The sequence below is a fragment of the Callorhinus ursinus genome, unplaced genomic scaffold (assembly GCF_003265705.2).
Source record: "Callorhinus ursinus isolate GAN/ISIS: 27379988/994484 unplaced genomic scaffold, GSC_fseal_2.0 scaffold13, whole genome shotgun sequence".
Lineage (NCBI taxonomy): Eukaryota > Metazoa > Chordata > Mammalia > Carnivora > Otariidae > Callorhinus > Callorhinus ursinus.
The window spans coordinates 6,118,117-6,143,551 of NW_027397075.1; the positions used below are offsets into that span (position 1 = coordinate 6,118,117).

Sequence of the window (25,435 nt, forward strand, 5' to 3'; positions counted from 1 at the left end):
TGTTGTTTAGTTGTAAGCGCCGGTGAAGGGTGTGCTTGGGCTTTGCACAAAGCCCCCGCACCCCCCCATGCCTGCTTGTTGTGCCCCCTGCTCCCCCCTACCTTGCCAGCGCCTGGACCTTCAGGACGTGCCGCTCTTCCTGCTCGGCCACCTTCTTTTTCAAGGTGTCAACCTCCTGCCGCAGGGCCGCTGAGTGCTCCATCTCCCCGTCCAGCAGGTTCCGCAAAGACCTGGGCAGAGGGGCCATGTGTTCACGCACCACCCGCGGAGCCCACCGTGCCACAACACAGGGATTCATCGAAGTCCTCATCCCTTCATTTTCCATGAGGGTCTGCTTCAACCCTCATTCCAGCCTATCTCATGTAAGGGGATTCACAGAGACACCCATGTCTGCTCAAGAGCCTCTGAGTAAGAATCAGGATGTGGCCCAGGCTCTGTGCCCCCCACAGCCCAAGTAGCGCCAATGACGGGTAAACAAGGAGTTCAGAGACCCCCAAGGCAAGCCCTTTCAAAGCATCCCACCACAAGGGGCAGCACATGAAAGGAGACCATTCTGTCACAGCTGTGCTGGAGAAGAGACTGAACCAGGGCAGGGATGCCAGGACGGGCCGCCTGGGTCCTGTGAGCAGTAACAGTGGAATATGGACAGAGGCCTCCTCTCATTTCCCCTTCTACCCACAGAACACACCGGCCTCCTGCCCCGGCGTCTCCAGGTGACACAAGCAGACGTGGTGTTTTAAAGCCTTATCTGGTTTCACACGGCAGGGATTCTGTTCTGTGTCATACTTGGGAGTTAACCCTCCGAAGTACATCCACTGGTCACCCTTGGTCTTGAAAGCAGACAAGACGGCAGATCTTCCAGAAAGAACCACTAGTTGCCACCGAGAAGTGAGCCAAACATGGTTCTGACTTACCGTTGACTTCACTGGACCTCAAATGGTTTGTTCTGGAGATCATTTACCGACTCTGGGGCACCTACACCCCTAATCTAGTGTACACGTGCCGATGACATCAGGATAGAGGTAGAAGTGTGACTGTGAACTTGGCAGAGCCCACCCACCCCACCCCCGGCCCCTATCACTCACTCAACTCGGAGGCCCAGGTTCCTTTAGAGCTTTGGAAAACTCCCTTCTTGGGGCCTGGAACCCCCTGACACAAACATGGTGTGATCTTCTCCCCGCCCCGGCTGGTTGGGAGAAATTGACAGACAGTGACTGTCGTTCTTCACAAGGTGAGACAGAACCTATGGCTTCTGCCAAAGAGAACAGCTCCAGCTGGAGCAAGGAAAAAGAATCCTGTGATGGCTACAAGCCCTTCATTTAAAGTTTATTTTAGTTGGAAAATTGTGCTGTCTCAAGATTCCTTTTTCAAAAAATTATCTTTTGTTTTAGAAATCAGGCTTGTTTGCTTTTCTGTGTTTCCATAAAGGATGAGGAAGAAGCTTGTCAAGCAGGGCCCAAAATAAGGCTTAAAAAGGACAATCATGATTGCCTGTCACCATGGACAATTAATTCCTGCACACAGGCACATGTGCGCATGTCCCCCAACCCCCAGGGAGGCAGGACAGTGGGGCTCACGGAAGCCTAGCCTACAACCGCAGGCAAAGCCCTCCACCAACCGCCCCAGCCAGTCGAGAAGCTCACATTCAAGGCAGCCAGACGGTGCAGCATGGCTAACGCAGGGCAGGTATCCACCATTGTTTTCAACAGGGAACCTAAAACGAATAAAGCCCTTCACCTGCTCACTTTCTGCAACTGGGCTTCTTCTGAACAAGTCAAAAAAAAGCCAAATACCATCTTACCCTAGGTATCCCCGATTTGAGAAAACTAAGTAATTTGAGCGCTTGGAATATGGTAAGAAAAGGCCTCAAATAAAAGGTTACTCCAAAGACTGCTTTGGGCGGGCAGCGGGGGGGGGGGGGGGGCAGAGGAAGACTGCTAACAGGTATGGGGGGGTCTCTGCGAGGTGGTGAAAACATTCTAGAGGGCCCTGGTGATGGTTGCATATGTCTGCCAACACTGAACCGTACCCTTGAAATGGGTCAGTTATATAACGTGTGAAGTGTATCTCAAAGTCCCTTCTTAAAAAAAGATGTTTGAGAATATTGCTTTACCAAATTCTTAGTGTGATCTAAGGTAGAGCCATGACTGGAGGGTTTTCAATCCCTGCCAACGCTCAAGTGGTACATCCCACACAAGAAGAGATCATGGGTCACAATCCTGTCAAAGCAAAATTTCCTTCATCTTTGAGACTCTCCATCCCAGAGCTGTAATGTCCAAGAGGCAACTCCTCAAGCCTGAAAAGTCAGGATACCTGTTCTCTTCTTCCAGCTCATCCTTCCTGTTCATCATGGCCACAATGGCTTGTCGCAGTTCACCTAAGGGAAGAAAGCACAGTCGAGGTTAATCGGCAGATCCCGCCTGTTTCACCATCCCCTCACCGAGCTGGATTATGCGCTATTTAGGGCAAGCTGTCTAGACAAGTTCCCTTTTCCCTTTCAAAATTAATTCCTGTGCAGTCTCCAAGACCCAGTGGGCACAGCTCATCACTTACTAGCCACATGAAATGGGAATGCCGGGCAGAGTGAGGAGTGTGGAGGGTTTCCTTAGGCAGCATACTCCACTGCTACGGAAAAAAGGACAGCTTTGCAGCTTCTATACGCTTTTCTAAACCCCTGCTACTGGACAACATCTGCTCTGAACAATGATCTGTTCCCAGTTACAGCTGTTTATCAAGAGATGAGCAAGCCAATCAAGTGGCATTTGGCTCCAGGTGGACACAGAAATACTTACCCAAGTTTCCTAAGAGATGTGCTTTTCCTACCCGGACTTCTATCATTAGTATATACTGGAAAGGGGTGGGGCCCCTCCTATACACAGTCCCTCTTATAGGAGCTACTCTTCTGGGTATCTTCCACTTAGGAAAGCATTCAGTAATAGAAAGCCACTCTTTTAAATAAGCATCCAACTTCCCTATCTGCATCAAACTTCACTGTTTTCACAATCTATCCGCCTATTAAAAACGTTTACCGTATCACTCAGATCTCAAGACCCAGAACTTCTGGATTTCCTCAGGAGAGCCAGTTTTGTTCCTCGCTGCCCCCCAACAAACCCTGTGAAATTCTGTTTCCCTTGCAGGACTGGCCGCTAGAAAGCTCACAGCCCAAATGACCCACTGGTGAGCGCACGGGGCCACATGGCAACCACGACAGGCTGTTTTATGGGCGTGCACATGAGCTCAAGGAGATTAAATGCCGGCAGCGCTAGAATTTGAATCCAAATCTCCCAATTTTCAACTCTGCATTGGACCTCAGGAAACAGTAACAGCTACTGGTCACATGCAGAGATGGAGGAACTTGGATTTCACAGACGCCTCACAGGGACATTAATGCATCTTACAAAGGAAGAGCACACCCTGACAGGGGAAGTCACACAACCTCACACCTCTCATGTCAGAGCCAGGATCTAAACCGAGTTCTCAAACTCCCGGGTGACACCGCCATGAAGACCCACGGCCCTGACAGAAGGCAGGAGGGCCGGGAAAGAGACCCAGGTCACACGTGTGCTAGATCCAGAAACAAGGCATGTCCAGGTCACGAGGCCACAACCAGGACCGCGGGGGTGCAGTTCCCGGCACATGTTCCAAGACCAGAGTCACACAGGATTTTTTTTTTTTTTTAAGATTTTATTTATTTGGCAGAGACACAGCGAGACAGGGAACACAAGCAGGGGGAGCGGGAGAGGGAGAAGCAGGCTTCCCGCCGAGCAGGGAGCCCGATGTGGGGCTCGATCCCAGGACCCTGGGATCATGACGTGAGCCGAAGGCAGACGCTTAACAACTGAGTCACCCAGGCGCCCCAGTCACACAGGATCTTTGCAACCTTGCTCAACGTTTGAAAATTCAGTAGAAAAAAAAATTCAGTAGAAAAAAAAAAAAGGCAGAAAAAGCATTCCCACAAAAGATGCTAGAAAAGGAAAGAGCCAGGTTGGGGGCAAGGGCCGAGAAGGACAGAAGGAGCTCAAGCAGAGCTCACAGGCCTGACAAGACAACGGGGACCAAGCTGCCCTGCATGCCCAGGAAAGCCAGGAACCAGAGCACGAAGCACGTACAGCTGCCAAGGGTGTGCCTGCCTCAGCCGGGCTCGGCAGGTGTCTGCAGAGTACCCCACTGGGCACAATGTACCTTCCCAACAACACAGCCAGGCTCCCAAATTAAGGAAGGAAGGTCTTTAAAGGAGGATTTCTTGAGCGGACAATACACATTCACGGATGCCTATTATGAAACAGGATCTAGAGGACTTTGCCTTCTGAACGTGACCAGGTAAGCAGGGTCCTGGCTCTTGGGCTCATACCAGTGTCTCAGCCCCTCTGAGCCTTTCCCTCGGATCCAAGAGGCAAAAAGAGCACCTGCTTCCCAACTCCCTGGGGTGCCAGAAGGTTCAGAGGAGAAAGGGGATGGGAAGGCACTGTGGTAAAGCACTACCTCTTACATCCTGCAGCAAATAACTTACAAGAACTCAGCATGTACAACTTTAACTGGAAAATGTCGGGGGGTGGGGGGAGCCATACACAAACAACCCAGTCATTTCTTCCAGTACACCACAGCCATGAGGAGCCCGGGGGGATGGGAGGGTGGTACAGGATAAGATCTAGTTGGCCTTTCTCTTCAAGAAGCCCAGCACAGGGACGCCTGGGTGGCTCAGTCGGTTAAGCGTCTGCCTTTGACTCAGGTCATGATCTCAGGATCCTGGGATCCATTCCCATATCGGGCTCCCAGCTCAGCAGGGAGTCTGCTTCTCCCTCTACCTCTCCCCCCTGCTTGTGCTTTCTGTCTCTCTCTCTCTCAAATGAATAAATAAAACCTTAAAAAAAGAGAGAGAGAGAGAGAGAGAGAGAGGCCCAGTACCAGTGGCCAGCAGCCATGGACTGTGGACCCAAACCCGGAAATCACTCCTGTCCTCCAAGGACTGCTTGCTTCCCGAGTTTTCCTACAAAACCACCTTCCCACTGGGGTTCTCTACTGGTCTAAACTTCTTACAGGGACAGAAGAAAAGGTACGCATTTGCAGTGAGGTGCCAGGAGGCTGGAAGAGGTGAGACTTTTTTCTTCGACAGACTATTTTTTAAAGCAGTTTTGAAGGTACAGAGGTTTTCCGCACACCCCCTGCCCCCACACAGGCACAGCCTCCCCCACCATCACCATCCCCGCCACAGCGGGGCATCTGTTATGACTGGGGAGCCTACACTGATGCGCTGGAACCACCCAAAGTTACTATCAGGGTTGGCTCTTGGCATTGTACACTCTAGGAGTTCGGACATCGTACTGACCTGTGACCACCGTTACAGAATCACACAACACAGTCCTGCTGCCCACCAAGTCTCCGGTGCTCCACCTGTTCATCCTCCCTCCCCCAACCCCTAGCACAACCCCCTATGAATAGGAGAAACTACACTCCATCCGCAAGCCTTCTGTGTGGGGGCAGGACAGCACACACATGTCTGATTCACACCAGTGACCCACTGGCACTGGACCTAAGCAGCAGGAGAGCTCTGCAAGAGCGCATGTGCACAGCAGGGCACCCCACCACCACTGTCAGGGCGCTCAGCACGGGGTGCCTGGACTGCTCAGTCCCCCCTGCTCCCCGCTTTGCCAAGCCTCTGCGGGAGGGAGCACGTCACCACCCACTCACACGAGCCTTATGACACGCTTGCAGCCCCTTTGCCTGGCCTCAACTGCAGAGACAGCAGCTTCTGAACAGAGGCCTCCCTGAGATTCTCTGGAATGATTTTAACTGCACTATCTTGACCCTATACATGAATTGTTGGGTTTCATGGTCAGAGTGTGTCTTTTCTCACATTCACGCCCAACTTCCAGTCTGATAAAACCCTACTCTTTTATTCAGGCCCAGATGAAAAGGCACATCGTCCAGGAAGCCCTCCGGGATTTCCCCACCCCTCAACAAGTTGCAGAATGCAATAATTAACCACTTGTCTCTTACAATTAGCTTACAACTCCTTAAAGATGCACAAAACGTTATGCACCTTGGGTCCCCAAAAGTCCATCACGTTGGGTGCTTGGTTAAGGTTCATGACAATGGGTGATCTAGACTATTCTTACCCAAATACAGTACCATGGAAACTAACAACAGGAGTAAAGCTGCTATGTGATGACCACTTTCTATGTGCAAACTAACAGCACCTGACAAGTCCTGTTTTACTTTTCACAACCACATAATGTGGACGCTCAGTACAGAGCAGAAACCCACACTGCGACAAGGCCATAGGGTCTGAAGTCACTTTCCACACCCTAAGTCCAAGAATTGTGGAAAAGGCCTTTGGCAGGACCAAGAGCTGGAACAAAGTCGCCTTAGTGGGGAGCTGGGTGGGGCAAGGTAGTCAGGTGCGGGTTCCAGCAGCTTCCACTCCGAAGACAGGGGCAGGATCCATAAAGAGCTGCTATCAACAGGCTCCTGGGCTAGGCAGATCTGACTTCAAACCCCACTCAGCAGCTGGGGTTTGAAGGTACCAGGCCTAGTACCCTCAAGTGGGCTTCCACCTTTGCAAAAATACAAAGGGGTGATGATGCCACATTCCCTGCAGAATGATTCAGGAGTAAAATCAAGTTCCCAGCCTGGCAGATACACTGCAGCAAAGGCAGAGAAGTGGTTCAGGGTCCTGAATTTTAAAACAGGGGACCCAGGTTCAAATTTTGACCTGCAGCTGGGTAACTCCGGGCAAGTTACCCACCCTCTCTGTGCATCAACTCCCTTATCTACAAAACCGGGACCTCAATAGTCGCCAAGTTCATACAGTGTCGTAAGGATTCAATATGTAATATGTCAATGGGGTGCTCAGAGCATACCCAGCAGAGTAAACACTCAACATGTTACCTATCACTGTAACTAGTGGCTTCTCCTTCGACAGCAGGGGACAGCAACATGGGGACGAGGTAGCCGTGACTATCCAAGTAGGAGTTGGTTCAATCGAGCACATTTTCAGGAGTCAGGGGACTTTCCGGAGTTCCTGTGTACCTCAACCTTGGGAAATAGAAGTTTCTTTTAAGTGGTGTAAGCCCTAGAGCAGCAGACTCGATAATAGAATTTTCTGAAGTGTCCAACAAGATCACCATGGGCAACGTGGGAAATCAGACCCAAAGAATGCTGTGTCACTTGGAAGAGACGGAGTGTCTGGGTTCTGGAGGCATGGCATGAAGGGATCCCAGATACTTCCCCTCAGACTTTGCAGCTAAAAACGGTGTATTCCATGGGGGAAAGACAACCTGGAGGAGGCAGCAGTCCCCAGAAAGTCCCAGAAAACACAAATGCTCTTCCAGCAAAGAGCCACGGTTGCTGGAATGAGCGAGCTCAACCACAGGCTCGTCCTGAAGTGACCCTGAGCACAGTACCCAAGAGCCACCCATGATAAATGTCCCAAGTCGGCAGCTATCCACGAACAAACACTCGGGACAGATTTTACTTTCATGCGCATTCACCTCGCTGCCTTCTCGGGCCGTAAAGACAGCAGGTAACACTGAGGTTGGTTTTCACAGATCACATAAACAGGCTATTTCCCCAAGCACCAGTAACATACGCCGGCAGAGGCACTCCCTAACGCCTCTCCGCCCCCCAGCACCGCACATCGCATTACTGGTTTAGTCTCTATCGCTGTGGTCTTCTTCCTCTTGACTACCTGCCGCAACACACGTTTCAAGTGCCAGAGAAGCAGCGTCTCTGCGCCACAGCCTCTGCAGAGCCTGCCTGAGCCGGGGTCTCCCTTGCCCCGGGCCGAAGGCAAACGACCGTCCACCTCAAAAATCGGTTCCTTGGTTGGCTTCAGAGAACCGACGAGCAAATCCGGCCAAGTACACAGGACAATGTTCACTTTAACTGTAAGAAACTGATCTGGGATAAAGAGCAGCCTCTCGAATCACTGTGGAAAGGATGAATCCATCCATAAATGTTGCCATTTTGGGAGCAAGAAACAAATCTTACATCCCTGCCGCTGTTATATATCCAAATAGATTTCAAATGGAATCATTTCAATGTGACGTGCGGCCATAAAACACTAGAAATCTGTGAACAAACGTTTACGCCATCTTGCAGCAGAGGCCTTAACGTGAAAGCAAACAAGTACATGAACGAAATTATATTTTGTTTTTTTGTTGTCAACTTCTGCCCATAGAGGGCCCATCTAACAAAAACCTGATCCATATTGGAAACTTGACCTTGTTCGGGGCAGCCAACAGAGTAGGAAAAAAACACAGTTCTCCCTCACCAAATCCCAGACCCCTCAAGTGCCCTCCTGGGAGCCCAGGCAACCCCCTCAGCAGGCACTGCCAGCCTCACTGGACAGGGCAGGGCATGGCAGGATTTTACTGGAATGCAGCCACACTCATCCATTCTCATACAGTCTGCGGCTGCTTTTGCATGACAGGAACAGAGGGTCCTGCTGCATGGCCTGAAATACGTACATCTGGCCCTTTACAGAAAAGGTGTGCCTGTCTTAGGAGAACATCCAGAAACACTGCCCTCCACTCCCCGACACGCAGCCTCCTCCAATCCAGGGCTGGAGGCAGAGTCTGGGGCTTGGTAGGGGGCCCGCCGGACACTCAGGCCCGGCAGTGGAGCTCACCGGCTGGACCCCAGGAAGACTGCCAGCCAGGCAGAAGCAGAGGTGAGCCGGCAGGCAAGCAGCTGCTGCCTCAGACACTACAGGCGGGCCACCCCCTCCAGCTCTTCAGAGATCTCCTCGGCTTTGCCACTGGTCCCTCCAGCTATCCCTGTTCAGCCTCCTGCCCTGGATCTTCTTTGTCTGCCTTCAGTGGTTCCCCAGGGACGGCTGCATCTACACCCAGGGCTCAGCCACCACCCGCAGCCCACGGATGCCCAACACTCCAGCCCCTTGGGTGGTTCGCACCCTGCCCCTCTCCTGCACTCCTCCCTGCCTCGTCTGCCACAGAGCAGACCCGCTCCCCTTCTCGCAGGCCTCTGGGTCTTGGCACAGGCCGTCCTGAGGGACTCTGAGCCTCCTTCAGGCTTCAGCCTGGGATCACCTCTTCTGTGAGGCCCTCCCCCACCGACAGGGGCCAGGAGGCCCGCCCAGTCCTGCTCATACCCCTCCTCAGGACTCTGCCCCCACAGGCCTCCAGCTGCAGCCAGGGAGACACTGGGCAGCTGGTTAACTCAAACTGAGCCCCAGAGGGAGTCCTCCAAAAGTTTGGGATGCGCTAGTCTCATTACTAGATATAAAGGGGGGAGGGGCGGCAGGGAGATAGAAGCTGGCCAAGAACAAACAGTTCTAAGTTGCTCCACAAGATACAGGTGCTGAAAGCTGAGTGGAGGGCAGCTGGTCAGGCCGTGGGCAGACACAGGGCAGAAGTCCGCCAAAGAGAAGAGCCAGTAAAACCCCTCCAGGCAAACCCAGGGCAGAGAAAACGTGGAGTTTCACAAAGGGACTGGTGTCTTAAGTGTCAGACACGAGCCATAGAACCCTGCTGCCCAACACTGAGGCAAAGCCACAGAGAAACCCAAACTAAGAAGAATCCCTATTGTCTTGGTAAATTTACCACTGGGTGACCTGCTCTCTGCGAGCACAAATGTAGCAGCCAAGACCTCTGAGAGTGACTTGCAGAAACCACATAGCCACAGGAATAACGCAGGCAGAGGAATGGCCACCCCAGCTCCCACCTGACTCTACCATCCCTCCAGCACCCAGGACCCTAGGATCCCCTACTATCCCGCCATTGTGTCCCAAACCTCAGCCATCCCAAGTCCTCACAGCCAACCAAGCCGCCAAGACCCCCCTTTCCCTAAGGCCCCATCACACCGTATCTATACCAGTATGAAAGCACCAAAGCCCCCACACGGCCCAGAGCGGGGGAGGGGCGGCCAGAAGTAGACCCCCCACCTGCCCCAGCCCCTGTCCACCGTACACCCAAGACCTTCAGAATGAGTGAAGGTGGCATGAATTAATGAGCAATTGGCACCCACGACTGAAGTCTACTCATCTCCAGGAACTGAGTGTGGGATGGGCCAGGCAGAAACATCAACTGCGTTTACTAATAAGTTCAAAGGCCTTCCCAGAAAACACCAACCACCGCATTCACAGCTGTAATTTTCTGCCCCAGGGACAGGGATTCAGGCTCAAACCCAGCTTTCTCCAACGGGTCTTGGGAATGGAAGGGAGGGCACTAATTCTTCTATCATCACAAGGACCCAAAACTGGACCCTTCCCCTCCTCCTCGGCACATGAACCCACCCACACGAATCCCAGATTTCAAACAGATCAGCAGAGCAGGGACTAACACAGATGCAGACCCACGCCACAGAGAACACCCTTCACACAAGGGTGATGGGGTCAGAGGCTGCTCTGTGAAGTACTGGGGCAGGGACCGTGGCGGGAGGGGGAGCGCCTGCCCATGCTCAGCCTCTGAAGGCCCTGGGGGGGGGGGGGGGGGGGGGAGGGGAAGATCTTAAGATGAATTTGGAAAAGGAGTTAAAAACCATTTTAAGAAATGAGAAAACTCAAGGCCCAGGATAACCAGACGCAGTCTATTGGGACGTATGGTGCGCACACGCGCACACTCTCACATATACGTAGATCTGTATAATAGTTCTTTGCCTTTATATAGCAGCTCTTCCCAAAGACCTCAAAGAGCCTTTACAAATGCTCCCCTGGGGCCCATACTAAGTTATATTTAAAGAGAGAGCTCACGAGGGCACAGACACAGAAATAAATAATATGCTTCTACGGCTATATACTTAACCTACACCGTCATTTTTTAAACTTAACTTAATGCTTTTTATATCTTTTTCTGCCTACCCACTCCCGCTCCTCTCCAGGAGAAAGGATAAACTATATCGAGCTCCTCTGTAACTTCTCTAATCCATCCGGCCTTGTTGCCTTTTGTTCTGTTTCCGGCCTCCCTGCCAACTCAGGGTTTCTACTTTGCAATTTGTTAAGATTGGGGGTGGGGGATGCCCCAGACGTGTTGCCAGGGCTCCTAAGGCCAGCAGGGATCCTGCAGCATTTCCGGTGTGCCCAGCCAGAAAAGAGCACGCTCTCTCCACAATCTCCTTGAATTCTCGCCACCTCCAGAGAAGCAAGGCCTATTACACCAATTCTATGAATGGGGAAACAAAGGCCCCAAAAAAGGCACCTGCTACAGGCCCCAGAGTCCATCCCACAAGGCCCAACCCTGGTCAGCCTCCCTGGGAAGCCTATCCCCAACCTGTACTGGCAGCACCAGGCCGAGCCAGCCCCCGGGATGGGGCACACTCAAGACCCAAGCCCCCAGCATATGGCCTCCACTCCCCCAACCTCTGCCTACAAGGGGCGGGGGGGAGGGGATCAGGATTCTGATTAAAATCTCCACCCCACCCCACCCTTAACACTGTTTCTACATAACCCAAGAAAAAGAAAAGGTTTGAGGAACCCATGGGAACAAAATGAGAAATACAATCACAAGGGAAAGAAAAATACCTTACAACAACGATGAAGTTCTAGATCTTTATCACCTTCCCCATGTGAAATCAGGGGGTTCTGTCTCATTTGTGTATGCACGCACACTCTCAGGCACACACACTGTATTTACAGCGACTTTAATACAAACTTTAAGGCAAGAGTCCCAAAAGCAAAAGCAGACTGGGCCCCACAAGTGATGGCGGTGAACACAATGAAGTCCTCACAGTGGTGTGGGGCCAACTGGAAGAGGGGAGAACGTGGCCCAGGAAGGCAGCAGCCCCCACCTCCAGTCCACCATCCCAGGCTACCACCATTTCTCATGTGTCAAGAGAAGCCAGCAACCACATTTTTACGTACATCTGATTCAAACGCAGCTGACAAGGCTCTCATCAAGCAGGCCCAACACATCCCGGCTATGGGTCACCACTCAGAGATCCCCTGCTCCAAAGCTGGAGCTCCTGATCGCCACCAGCTTGCAAACAGCCTAAGTAGGGCGCGTCGGTATAGCCATATATTAAAAAAAAAAACCACACACAAAAGTCTCCTAGAGAATGTCAGAAGTATAGAGTTGGAAGGGGGCAGAAGCAGAGACTTAACTCCCCAGGAACCTCAAAGCGATGGACTTGGGAACCAACAAGGGTCCTAGTCTCCCCACCCTGCCCACTCAGCAGCACCTCGAAAAGACAGCACCCGAGGACACACCAACAGTCACTTTAGGAGTGACTCGGGGGATGGGGAGGGAAGGGTCTCCTAAGAAAAAAGTAAGTGGAAAGGTAGGAACTTATCAACAAGTCAAAAACAGTCTGTACGTTTATTCTCCAAAGTTAAAAAGGCATCAATACAGCAGTTAGCTTTAAAGACTTATCTGCCTTAAGAACTAAAAACAGTTTTAAAGGTTGCTTCAAGGAGAAGAAATAGAACAGAGAGACTTATCTGGCGAGAAAGAAGATGGGGGGGTGGGTACAGTCACGGCTTGTTTTAAGCAAGTACGTTGGTGAAACTCCCGTAAGGTGAAACGGATCTGAAAGCGACCCCTTTGGCTGTGCCCAGCGCACGCAGTGTCACACAGCCAACACCTGGCTGTAGTTGAGACCCTTCTGCCCCTCCAAAGTAAAACCCTGCACCCCAGCAGCAGTTTCCCCACACGCTTCGCCCTCCCCCTGGCAACCACTGGACCGCTTTCTGGCTCCAGGCAATTTCCTCTCCCAGCCAGTCCACACGTCCCATCCTCCAACAGGTGACCTTCTGGTCCTGGTGTGTTTTGCTTGGAAGGTTTCCGAGGTCCGCCCACGTCGGAGCGTGAACTGGCCCTCCTTCCATCCTATGGCCGCGCGGCCTGCCGTGGTGGGGATAAAGCACCTTCGGTTCACCGGCTCGTCCTCTGATGCACATGTGGGCCACTGCTACCCTTGGGGGACAGTCAGCAGCACTGCATGAACGTTCACGGACACGCACTTGTTCGAGTCTCAACTGTCAACTCCTCAGGGTAGACACCTGGGAGTGGAACTGTGGGGTCACAGGGTAATTCTACTGCACTTTCTGGAGAACTGCCACACTATTTTCCTGCCATCTCACAGAAGAGTTCAGATGAGTGTGGTCGATAGCCAGGCCCTCACCACCCAACGTGGCCAATTCTTATTATTCTTACTTGAGTCATTATTCACAGCAGGTAGATTTTAAAACACAAATCTGCTACAGATCCAGTTCCAAAACAGATTCTGGTGGAGACCCGCAGTGGAGACAGAAGGGGCAGAAGATAGCTGCTCAGCTAAGTGGGAATTATTATTATTTTTTAAGATTTTTATTTATTTGACAGAGAGAGACAGTGAGAGAGGGAATACAAGCAGGGGGAGTGGGAGAGGGACTGAGCCACCCAGGCACCCCCTAAGCGGGGATTATTGCAGGGTACGGCAGGTGCTTTATTTCACTGTCCTACACGGAGCTGGTACTCCTCTCCTGTGCAGGCAGTGCTAGTTCTGGGCTGCAGTGTTTTATCAAGAAAGGCCCAGTGAGAAACACATAGTGGACACCAGTCCAGGGCCTGGTGTTAAGGTGAAGCGTGGAATACAGGTGTTAATTAGATGGTGTCAGATAAATGCAAAGCTATCCAAAGCAGGGCCTACTGCTCTTCACTGCCCCACAGCTAGATCAGTAGGTGCCCATAAGGAGATGGTATATTCTACCAAGGTACTCACAATGGCATGGAGAACGTGGGCCACCCTACTGCTATGCCAGTGGGACTCCACTTAGTTACCCACCCGCCCTGTGCTGTTGCAGTAGGGCCCAGCAAGAACTCATCTGAAGCTCTTTGGACAGGGGCACCTGGGGGGCTCAATCCATGATCCCGGGGTCCTGGGATCGAGCCCCACGTTGGGCTCCCTGCTCTGTGAGCCTGCTTCTCCCTCTGCTTACTGCTTCCCCTACTTGTGCTCTCTCTCTGTCAAATAAATAAAATCTTTAAAAAAAAAAAAAAAAAAAAGAAGAAGAAGAAGAAGAAGAAGAAGCAGCAGCAGCTCTTTGGACAGACCATGTCCTCTCTCGCTGAACCCACCCCTGCCTGAGGTTTTACGGGCCTGACTCCTGAAGCCACACAGCTCTATAAGCCCTGGGTAAATGGGGAAACCAGGCTCTTCCTCTGCAGTGGTGAGAACATAATCCCTACCACAGAAAGGTTTCTGACCGTAAGGAACACAATGCTGGTAGCACGGCGCCCTCCCTACTACTCCAGAGACAGAGCTGCCAGAATGCTCTGCTCCCACAAGGTCACAAACATGTAGAAATCAGAAGTAGATCCTCTCTGGCAAACGGTCTCTTGGGAGTGACCCAGGTCTAGTCAACATCCATGACGTTCACATACCACCTTCAATGAAGAGACAACAAGACACCCCTCATGCTGTTCTGTCCACTGCACCTTTTTCATCCGTCCAAGAGCTTTGCCCTGGCACTATGGGTGTGGACAGGGAATAAAGTCTCTGCTGAGAGAGGCTGCTTTCTTGGCTTCAGCTCCCGGGAAAAGCAAAGCCTCCCTCCCCAGATCTCACTCTCCAGGGCCTGGACCTGGCAGGACAGAGCTAGGACAGAACAGATCATGGCAGATATTAGGAGGGTAATGGTTCGCCAGCCTGGCTGGGCAACACACTGGAACCACCTAGGAAACCATTAAAAACAAAAACAAAAACACATGCGTGAGCATGGGCATGCGTGTATGCGCGCGCGCGCGCACGCACACGCACACGCACACGCACACACACACACACACTCTACCGATGCTCGGAGTGCACCACGGGACCAGCCAGTCCAGCATCTCCAGGGGTGGGACCCAGGCATCAGTGTCCTTGTAAAGCTCCTCAGCTCACCGCGCAGCCAAGGTTGGGCAGCAGGAGACCCCCAGCTGAAGACACCTCAGCACAGCGGCAGTGGTACATGCCAACCTTCAAAAGCTCCCACTGGGGGCCAGCCACTGTCCAAAGAACTTTACAGACGTCGCCTCAATCGAGCCCCCCAACAGCCCCCTAAGTGTAAGTGGTCACCGTTCCTATTTTTCAGATGAGCCAACAAAGGCTCAGAGGTTAAATAACCTGCTCAGGTCACACAGCTAGGAAATTGGGAAGCCTGCTGTGCTGGAGTCCTGTGTTCCCAATCACAAGGCTGCAGAGCCAGATGGGGAGGCCTCGGTCCTTTGTCCAGAAAGATCACCATGGTTTCTCTGGGGAAGCTTGTGGGAGCTTTTTCCCTTTGGGGAAAAGTGACGGAAGTGTGCCCCAACACTCACACAAGCCTTATTAACCACTCCAGCCTGCTCTCAAGTGTTCATGTTGGGACTAGAACATTAAAGGGGATACAGTGCCCCCAGGGGCAGCTTGGGGTTTCAGGGCGACTGGGAGCAAGCCAAAAGCGAACAGCAGACACAGAGCAGACAGGGCCCCAGATTCTAACCTTTTCCTGCACGTGGCAAATTTGTATCTACTGCTAACCTTGGAGGGAAGGTCAGGGCTTGGCTGTAGAAAAGGAATCAAGGAGTCCCTTAGTTCAAGGGGCTGGTGGGGTCCTCCCCCATCTTACAGGTGGAAAAACCAAGCAGGGCTCTGCCAGTAACTGCAGCTAGCAGAATGCATGCCTCCTCATACCAGACATTGGGTCAAACACTGTAAAAAAATGGTCTCATTAAGCCCTCCAAACAGTATCAGGAAGGAGGTTCTAGAATCAAACCCATTTTATCAATAAGGAAAGAGACACAGACCAGAACCCCGGCCACCTGACAAGGAGACCCACAGCCGCAACTACCATGTGATACCTACGATCTCTCCAAACCCAGGGGGGATCTCTGAGAGAGGCCAGGGCTCCAGACCAGCTATATTATACATCCCCCCCCCACACACTCCAAGAAAGGTCAACACTGCTAATTTTCAGAGACAAAGCCTCAACAAATTCTAGGCAGAGTCGGCTGGGCCAGAGGTTGTGGACACACCTCTTCCTCATTTCTCCTCTACCAACAGAGGAGGAGGGAGGCTTGACCACCTGATCCGGGGCTTCAGGTAGGAGAGAAGGAACACTCCCTTACTTGATGGAAGCTGGTTCCCAGCACCTGCAACCAAAGGAGTCCTACCCCGCAAGCTGCAATCTGGGACCTACAGCGAATCAGCACTGGAGTCAATGGCCAGCAAGCCGGGACACAAGCAGGACGAGAGAAGGATGTAAGCAAAGATGGGAGACAGGACAAGGAACAAATAAGGACTCTAGGTCCTCAGCTGGTTCAGCTTTAGGGCAAAGTGCTTTAGGCATGTCACGGCCCCTGTGCGTCTATAAAATGAGCTGGTTCAACAAGCTGGTCCTCTAGAATCCTCCTACCTCTGTGAGGCTGGGATTCTTGGGGAACAGCGGAGGAGTCTTCCTAGTTTCTGCCTGCTGCCAGCAGAGAGAGAGCCTCGGGCATCCCCGTCATCTGCTCCTCTCTGCCGGCTGGCTGCGCTTGGCTGGACCGCCCCACGCCAACAGCATCAACGGGACCTGGACCAGTCCATGGCGCCCAGTCTGCCATAGCCCCAAGGGCGGCCGCACCAACATCTGCTGCGATTGGCCTCATGCACAGCAGAGTGGTGGGGTTAACTGATGGCAAGGAAGATTAATTATATGTGAAATACCCATAAATAATTAAGACATCAGCTGCACAGCTTCCTTCCGCCCTCAGGCTGTGATATCCCATGTATGGCCAATTCTCAGACAGAGCCACACACGTAATCTGCAATTAATTAGAAGCACACAGCTACAGAGGACATAGGCCAACCTCACAGCAGACGGAATCCATTGGCTCTCTGCTGTCCCACTCTACACTTCAACACTGTGAGGTCTGGTCCACAGAACGCGAGCTCCATGTCGCCAGGATGGACCAGGTCCCAGCCCCGGCTGCACCACTTACTTCCTGTGCAGCCGTGGGTGTTTCATCCGCCCGGACTTGGTTTCCCCACCTCTGAAGTGACAGGAGAGCTGACAGGAGGTGCTCTGTGAATGCAGGATGGGAGACTCCTGTCTGGCTAAGCAGCAAGGGACAGCAGGGAAGGCACAACGATGCTTGCAAGTCTTACAGTTTAAGGCCAGGGAGGCCCAAAAAGGTAGAGACAAGAGACGCTCAGAACACAAGAGGCCCACAAGCAATGGCCATCGTTGGACTCCCCTGACACCACGCATCGCACTGTCCCAAGTACCAGGTTTTTCCACAGCTGCTGCTGCCATGAGGCGGCCCTCCCCGCACCCCAGGACTCCCAAGAAGGGGCCATGTCTAACGCAGGCGGAATACAGGAAGGAGATGGGACTCACAGATCAAGCTGTGCCCGCCCTCCCCTCCCCCCCCCACCCCCGCCTGCCGGGGCAGGGAGTGGAGACTCCAACCAGCTAAGAGCAGGAGGATTTGCAGGACCGGCCACACTGGAAGAAGAGCACAACTGGACAGTGAAGGGCCAGAGGCCTCCAAAGTCATGCATTGAGTGCTCTTTCACCCCTGGTCCACCTTTATACCCTCTCCTGCCGGAAGCCTTGTGGAATCTACAAGATGGAGCCAATTCTTCACCTTGGGGCAGCCTGAGGATACCGGCCCGGCTCAAGGAGCTCTGTAGGAGCAGGAACAAGCCTTTCCCAGTAAGAAATAGCAGGGGCTACCCTTTCACAAGTTTGGGGCAGCTTCCGTGTCCTGGCGGTTATAAATAATGCCGTGATCAACACAGGGGTGGCATGTATCTTTTCCCCAATTAAGGTATTTTCTCTGCATAAATACACAGTAATAAAATTAGTACATCACGTGGTATTTCTTTTAATTTTTTGAGGAACCTCCATACTCTTTTCCCCAGGGCTGCACCAATTTGCATGTGGAATTTAAGAAACAAAAGGGAAAGAGACAAAAACAGACTCTTGAATACAGACAGCTGGTGGTTGCCACCGGGAAGGCGGGGCAGGGGGTAAACACATAAAGGGGATTAGGAGTACAATCATCTCAAGTAGCACTAAGAAATGGTTGAATATTGGGCGCCTGGGTGGCTCAGTCGTCAAGTGTCTGCCTTCGGCTCCCTGCTCCGCGGGAAGCCTGGTTCTCCCTCTCCCACTCCCGCTGCTTGTGTTCCTGCTCTTGCTATCTCTCTCTCTCTCTAATAAAATCTTAAAAAAAAAAAAGTTGAATATTATACACCTGAAACTAATAACAGTTACACTTACATAACGGTAAGTAAAAAAAACTGGGGCAGAATGAACTGGAATCCATGGTGGCACTAAGTGTCTGAACCTTGCCAGCAACCACTGACCTCCCGACCTCCTGTTCCAGGAAGGAAATAAGCTTGCTTACACAGGTGAGGTGACAGGGGCGCACAAGTGCTGAGGACACGCCTACCTGCAGGCCCACCTGGAGCTCAACAAGCCCTCTCTGGGATCAGCCCCACCTGGAGCCCCATCCCGCTCAGAACTGAGTTAGTGCTGCTCTCGGGGCCTTCCAGTCACAGTCTGGAACAATGGCCGCAGGTTGGCCTTGGGGACTAAGGGAAATGAAGTACTTGGTAGGATGGGACAATTACTCACACGTAATAGGTTCTCAATAAGGACTGATGTCCCTGGGAGATAGCGCAACACAGTCAAAAACCAACCAACCAACCCACCTCCAGGTTGAGGGTCAGAAGAGCTTAGATCCGCCATGGGGTTTTACCTCAGGCGAGGGTTTTAACCTCTCAACCCATTTCCTCACCTGTAAAATGGTGAGGGCAGTTTCTCCCCACCCCAGCCCCCCCACAGGCATTATGCCATTATGGGGATTAAAGGGGATTACTGGAAAACACCAGGAGGCAGAAGCTGGAAAGCGAAACCCCCCTACCTATTCAGGCCCCCCATTCTGCCCTGGAGCAGAATCACCCCCCATCAAATCCTCTAAAGGAAGTGAGAGGAGAGACCACCACATGCCCTTGGGGCAACCAAGTTTCTTTGGGCTTCCTCCCTGGCAGGAGCAGGGAAGAGCAAGAAAAAAAGCACTACAAAGAGCAGGGGGGGGGGGGGGGGGGGGGGACGGACTCCTCAGGGCAGAAACTGTCCCCCAGACTGAGTAGGGGATTTTTGCACCTAAGGTAAAATGCAGCCCTCCTGAACCTCTGCCTTCTTTCATGCTGAATCCCTGTCCCCATGATGAGGGAGCAGAAGGCAAGCAGAGGACAAAGCATAAACTGACACCCTGCAACCTCCCCAACCCCCCACTCTTGGGTGGGACATGTGTGACATTCTTCCAGGGACCTCCCAACTATCTTAATACCTTGCTAGAGGGAAAACAACCTCAATTTGACAATGGCAAGACCTCTGGTATCTTGTAGGTTGGTCCTCTTTAACATGCGAAACTTCTTTTGAAACCTCCCTTTTCCCTGGCGCCTGGGTGGCTCAGTCCTAGCAGCTACCTTCGGCTCAGGTAGGGTCCTGGGATAGAGCCCCACCGCCCTCATAGGGAAGCCTGTTTCTCCCTCTCCCACTCCCCCTGCTTGTGTTCCCTCTCTTGCTCTATAAAATAAATAAGATCTTGGGGAAAAAAAAAAAAAAAAACTCCCTTTTCCTAACTGCCCCCAACTCCTGAGTATATAATCAGCCACCCCTCACATCCCCGGGGCAGCAGCTCTTTCTGCCCATGGTCCTGTCCCCGGGCTTGAATAAACCACCACTGCGCTCCAAAGACATCTCAAGAATTCTTTCTTGGTCGTTGGCTCTGGACCTCACCCCACCGAACCTCACCTATATTCCAAAACCCCATCACCCGAGACCTAAGAAGCCAAAGAAGGCCCACCTACTCTCAGATGGTGCAGCCAGGTCTGGGACCCCCTTCCCAGAGGCCCTCAGGGAGAGAACGTGAGGACCACCGCCTCCATCATCTATTTCCTCTAGGGGCTGAAAGACACCCTCCGACCACAGCTCCCTTCTGTGTGAACCTACAGTCTGGGCGTTACAAATGCTGAGCCCATCCGTTACTCATGGTGATTCCTGCAGTCAGACACCACATTGCCACCAAAGAAACCCACAGGAGAGAGGAGAGCACACCACAGAAACCAACGGAGCACTCCGACTGCAGACCGGAAGCCCAGCGTCCTCCTGACTTAATGCATGAGGAAGGGAACAGGTGTTACGAGCGACCCCAGGGCACGAAGCTGCTGGCTCACTAACCCCAGCTGAACAGCACCCTGGGCGGGGCTGCCCCCCCCCCACGCACACACCCAGGACCTGGGGCTGGCCCGAGGTCGCATGATGAGCATCACACAGAACTGAGCTGCACCCTGAGCCCAAATCCAGGCTTTTCCAAACACCTGCCAACAGTTCCTAGAACCATGGGAGGAGAGGAGAGCCAAGTAGAAGAGATCCCTGCATTCACTGCCTCTACCTCCTGGCCCTGGCCCTGCCCCTCCTGCAAGAACAAGCTAGAACAAGCTCACAACCACCTGCTCCAGGAATGGCAGCTCCTCGGGGACCAGATGGCCCCAAGTTCTCTCACTGGGCAGCTCACAACACCCCATACCTGGTCCGGCGCCCGCCCCTCCCGAGGTTATTCATTCATTCACCAGTCATTCCCAAGCCCCCACTATGTGCCACCCACGACACTAGCCGGAGTGGGGCAGGGTCCCCCTCACAGAGCTTCAGACCTGTGGGGGAGCAGACACTAAACAGGCCCAGAGGGAAATCGCCACAAACAGAGGCTGGGGAGGGAAAGAACAGGACGGAGAAATATTCTGGAAGGAGAGAGCGGGCAGGAGAGTCTGAGGGGGAAGCAAGGTGGTAACTGAAAGGTGATGGCAGGGGGTGGGGGGGGCATCCAGGCAGAAAGAAGGGCCAAGTCAAGCCCCCCAACCGCCCCCCCCACCGAAGCAAGCACGCACTCAGCAGGGATGAGGAACCGGCTGGAGAGCGACAGGCACAGAACATGGGACAAAAGAGCAGGGTTTTATAGGCCCCAACAGGAATCTGGATTTTGCCCCAAGTGCAGAAAAAGGCCCTGCAGGGCTCAGAGGGGGAAGTGAGCCACGGCAGGAAGGTCTGGACGTGCCCGTGTCCCATCTGCCCAGAGAAACCACCATGTCGTAAACAGGATAAGGGTGGGTGGTCTGTCTTTCTAGGAGTCCTTGTGCACGTCCCATTTTACTAAACCCCTGGGCCCCTAGAGGAAACACCAGCTGATGCTAATCGTCTGCTTCCTGGGCCACCAGACTGTCTTAAAAGGGCTGGAGCCGCAGACCTTAGAGAGGTGGCTGACGGGCCTGCCTGACAGCAGAGCCACGGCCTCCAGACACCAGGGCCCCCTGGGAAGCACCGGTGCTCAGCTCCGGCTGCACATTTGTAAAAGCCTGGGCCATAGGCATGCCGGGAGCCTAGCTCCTAAACCTTCTGGAAACCAGGGGTGTGTCAAGCAACCCAACCCCTCACACGGGGTCCTGTCCTGGTCGCTGGGCTCGGCAGCAGGCACTGGCACTGAAGACTGTCTTTGTGTTACTCACGGCCTATGGTGTGGGCATCTGTGCCAAGCCCACTCGTCTGGAGAAATCTGTGCCAAGCTCCAAAATTAGTCTTTACTGAGACTAATGCTCAGACACCAAGATGGGCAGCAAGAGAGACATGGGGGTGCTGGCTGCTGGACCCCATGAGGGCCGGGACCAGCTGAGCACAAGTGGCCAGGAACACGGCCACCTCCCACCTGCCGTCGGAACTGCTGGGGGGTCACCCCCAAGCAGGGACAGGGGAAGAGGGCCATCCGAGACCAGCTGCAGTGGGAGACACACAAGCTGCAGCTCTGAGAAACCTCCCACCCAGCTCAGCACTCACTGCCAACTCCAGCTTTCTGGAAATGAGTTTCATCGTTCTCAAAGCACCTGAAACTCTACATTCACTGAAGAAACCAAACAGGTGAGATCACTCCCGTTTTAGAAATGAAGAAATTAGAAGCTGAAGAGGTTAAATGTTGGGCCCGGTAAGAATGTTCATCTTACAGGAACCTCCTATAGATAGAGTCTTGGGGTGCTGGGCTTCTCCGCCCGAGAGTGCCCGGCCCCCCCCCAAAATTGGATAAGGCCCCCTGTAAGAGAGAAAACTGCTTCTGTTAGCAATCGGACCTGCACCTTCGGGGTGGACGGGCCAGGCAGGCAGCGCGCGTGAGCGGAGCCGAGCCGGCAGGTGGGACTAGGAGGGACCGCTAACAGGCAGCCAGCAGCCACGATTAGGCTACAGCTGAATGCTATGCAAAATTGCCTCAAGGTCATGAGATGTTCTGATTTTCCCACTGGGGTTGTTTGGTTTGTTGTTGGTTTTCTTTTTAACATGAAAATCGCCCTATGATTAAATGTTGGTGACTAATTAAAAAGATATTTTCAACACTGTGCAGCCCAAATGAAACCCCTCTGTACGGCCAGTTTGAAACCTACGGGCATAAGTGGGGGCAGAAAGTGAAGGAACCACGCAGTAAACAAGCAAATCCCCAGCTGTTTACATTCCAAGATCAAGGAATGGCAGGGGATAAAGCTCAGGCCTGGGCAGGGACCCATGGCTCCTGCAGCATCCTGGACTTGATCTTGGAGGGTGGGCAACCTTTGAAGGGTAAGCACCACCTTCATGGGAGCTACACAAACCTACATAGGTGGTAACATTTGTCACTGCTACACACACACATACCAGCTCCTATAAAAATGGGTGAAATCAGATAAGGTTGTAGCAACATCAGTTCTCTGGTTTTGACAACATACTCTGGTTCTGTAAGATGATACCACTGGGGGACACTGCGGGGGAGGGTACATGGAAATCACCTATATTTTTTTTTACCATTTCTTGTGAGGTTTAAATTCTTTCAAAACAAAGTTTTTTAATGCCAAAGGAAAAAACCCCACAAAGTTCCGTGGTCAGATTGACCGTGTGATCTTCCACCTGGAGCGGGCACCAGCTGTCCCAAATCCCCTTTTCCTCTTCTGTAGCTGGCCACATGACCGCTCAGAATGAAAACCTGAACCACCTTCTCTTTCAGTTAGATATGGCCATGGATTCATGCTAGCCCAAGTGCGGTGAGCAGGAAAGCACGCTGGGAGTGTGGGGCCATGCCTCCTCCCTGGCAGAAAGGTGAATGTCACGGGCATGTGGACAAGGGGAATGCGTGAGAGATGACAGGCCAGCCACATAAAGGGGGAACCAGGTCCCAAGCTGTTAGGTGGGAAGAGACAAAATTCCATCTTGGTCTAACCGGGGTTACTGCGGGTCTGTTACAGTAGTCAGAGTGACTTCCTGTCTAGTATACTACCATATGCGTTTCTTGAGGAAGCAACCAACGCATTAGCAAGGTGGCTTTTCAGTGCCATCCCACAGCCCACAAGAGCTGGGAATGAGCAAAGGAAATGTACAGCAGCCAAACTTCTCGGGTCCCTGGTGAAAGCACTGCGTCTTAAGCTGTGACAAACTTGCTTCAGTGTCCCTCCCTCCTCCCCAGTGTGATTTAGATGCAGACGTAGTCCCTGTCCCTCGAGAGGAGCCATCTTAGGATGGATGGTGGAGGGCTGCCTCTGGAAAGCAATTGCTCCTCCTCTCCTCCCAAGCTGGACCAAGCAGCACACCCACTGTGGAGCTCTCTATTAAATATGGTTGGGGTCCCTTGGCCCTAACTTCTCAATTCAATCACCTGAACTTAATATCCACACAGAGAACTCTGCGAAACTCTCCTCTCCACAGCGCTCTCTCCACTTCAGGGACGGTGACTCATCTGTGTGACGGGACCATAGTGATGAATCTGCAGGCTTCAGGGGAGAGGGGGGAAGGGACAGGAATCCCCACACAGACAGCCCGTGTCACCGGTTTTTGAGTTTTCCATGGCTCACATATTACCTGGAAAAAAAGAAATCTGCTGCTCTAAGTTATCAGTGCTACTCAGAAGAGAAAAAATTCTAACATAGACTGAAGAGTCAAACTTCATTAAAGATATGCTGTTTTCAAATCAAATTCTTAGAGCAGTCCAGCTTTGTACTTGAGTTAACCATGGCCTTAACTGGGGAAAACCTGATGTTATGTTGTTCCCAACACTCTGGGGAGCGAGGCTGACTTCCCCAAAACCCCCAAAGCCAGCCTCAACCTCCCTCCTGCAGTGATCAGCCAGGGAAGTGGCAAAGAAGCGTTGACTGGATGCAAGTGGGTCCGAGTTCAGAGCCAGCTCATCCCACCTGCAGAGGTCGGGCCACGCCGACATTCCTGGCAGACACCCGGATGCAGCAGAAGGCGAATTGTCTGGCATTCTTCCCAGTTTCTTTTCCTCGTCACACTGTGCCATTTGGACCTATCTCTGGAAGGCCGGGGATGCTCCGAATACAGTATACAGCAATAAAGACCAGGGTCAGCAACTATTTTTAACAAAGACTGGCACAGGAAAATGCACCAGATTTCCAGTATTCGTGGTGATCAGTGAGTCAACTATTCTGTGTGCAATGAAGAACATTTCAACTGCAGCGCCTGACAGTGATGGCCTCAACCCAAAGCTAATCCTGGAGCCATTCTGGATGAAGCCACGCCACCACGTAAATGTGGGTGGTGAGAACATTTTAGAAAGAACTGGCCCCAAAGAACTCTAGCCAGGGTGATCTTGGCATCTGGTTTCCCTTGAAAAGATTCTCCTGGCATCCAGATGCCCACAAGCACCGAACCACACCTTGATTTTTCAAACAGGGCACCTAACTATCAGAAGGTCTGGGACCAAGTCATAGGCACAGTTCGAGGAGACACATTCTGATTTTCTGTGGCCTCATTCTGAACAACAGTCTTAGATGTGGGTTTCCAATTCCAGGAAAATGAAGTGAGAAAAGGTCACTGGTTTTTTTCAAGTGTAGTTCATCTTTTTATCTGTGAATTTCAGAAGGGCCCCCAATCACACAGGCCTCTGGGGATAAGTGAATAAATTAATGATCACAAGAACGCCATGGAGAGATGATAAATGGAATCAAGGACATGTTAAGGCACTTTCCTTTTTCATTATTATCAAAGGGCAGCTGTGACTAACCAAAGCTGCCAATATAAAATGATGAAAATTAATTAGGGGGTCAATAAACTGGTGGTTAGAGGGAGGAACACAACACGAGGGGAACTGAAGGCTCAGAAGGCAACGTGCAGCAGAGAACTACCCTAGGGCAACTGGATTTGGAAGAGAAAAAGCAACAGGGGCCTTGAGGATGAAGACCAGAAAAGGTGGCTTCCTTCAGGCCAATAAGGTGCTCAGATCAGGAAACACAATCCCTGCCCTTCCTAGCAGGAAGCTAACTGATCTTTCCTATAGATGCTGATTCAGGAAATGGGGTCAAAGAAGAGGCCTGAGCTGCCGAAGGAACAGCTCAAAGATGAAGTCCTGGGACAGACGGGACTAGATGTGGGTAGAGGTGGGCCGGGGCTTTCAACCTAGGGCAGAAGGGACATCGGTCGTCTGAATTTCTTTCCAAAGAGCCCACAGGTCATCCTCTTAAG

At 52.3% G+C, this 25,435-nt stretch overlaps 1 protein-coding gene across 5 annotated transcripts in view; it reads right to left on the reverse strand.

The window, feature by feature from the left end:
• The window catches only part of SNX29 (sorting nexin 29), a 510,437-nt gene that overhangs the window by 384,872 nt on the left and 100,130 nt on the right, over positions 1 to 25,435 (reverse strand). For all 5 annotated transcript variants that reach the window (XR_012380443.1, XR_012380444.1, XM_025855499.2 and 2 more), the window contains 2 exons: positions 2,314 to 2,377; positions 102 to 230 (listed from right to left, as the gene is read on the reverse strand). Coding sequence is in view for 3 of the 5 variants with exons in the window: in XM_025855499.2 (XP_025711284.1) it covers positions 102 to 230; positions 2,314 to 2,377 (193 nt within the window). In the remaining 2 variants the exon portion in view is untranslated. The remainder of the gene's footprint in view (positions 1 to 101; positions 231 to 2,313; positions 2,378 to 25,435) is intronic.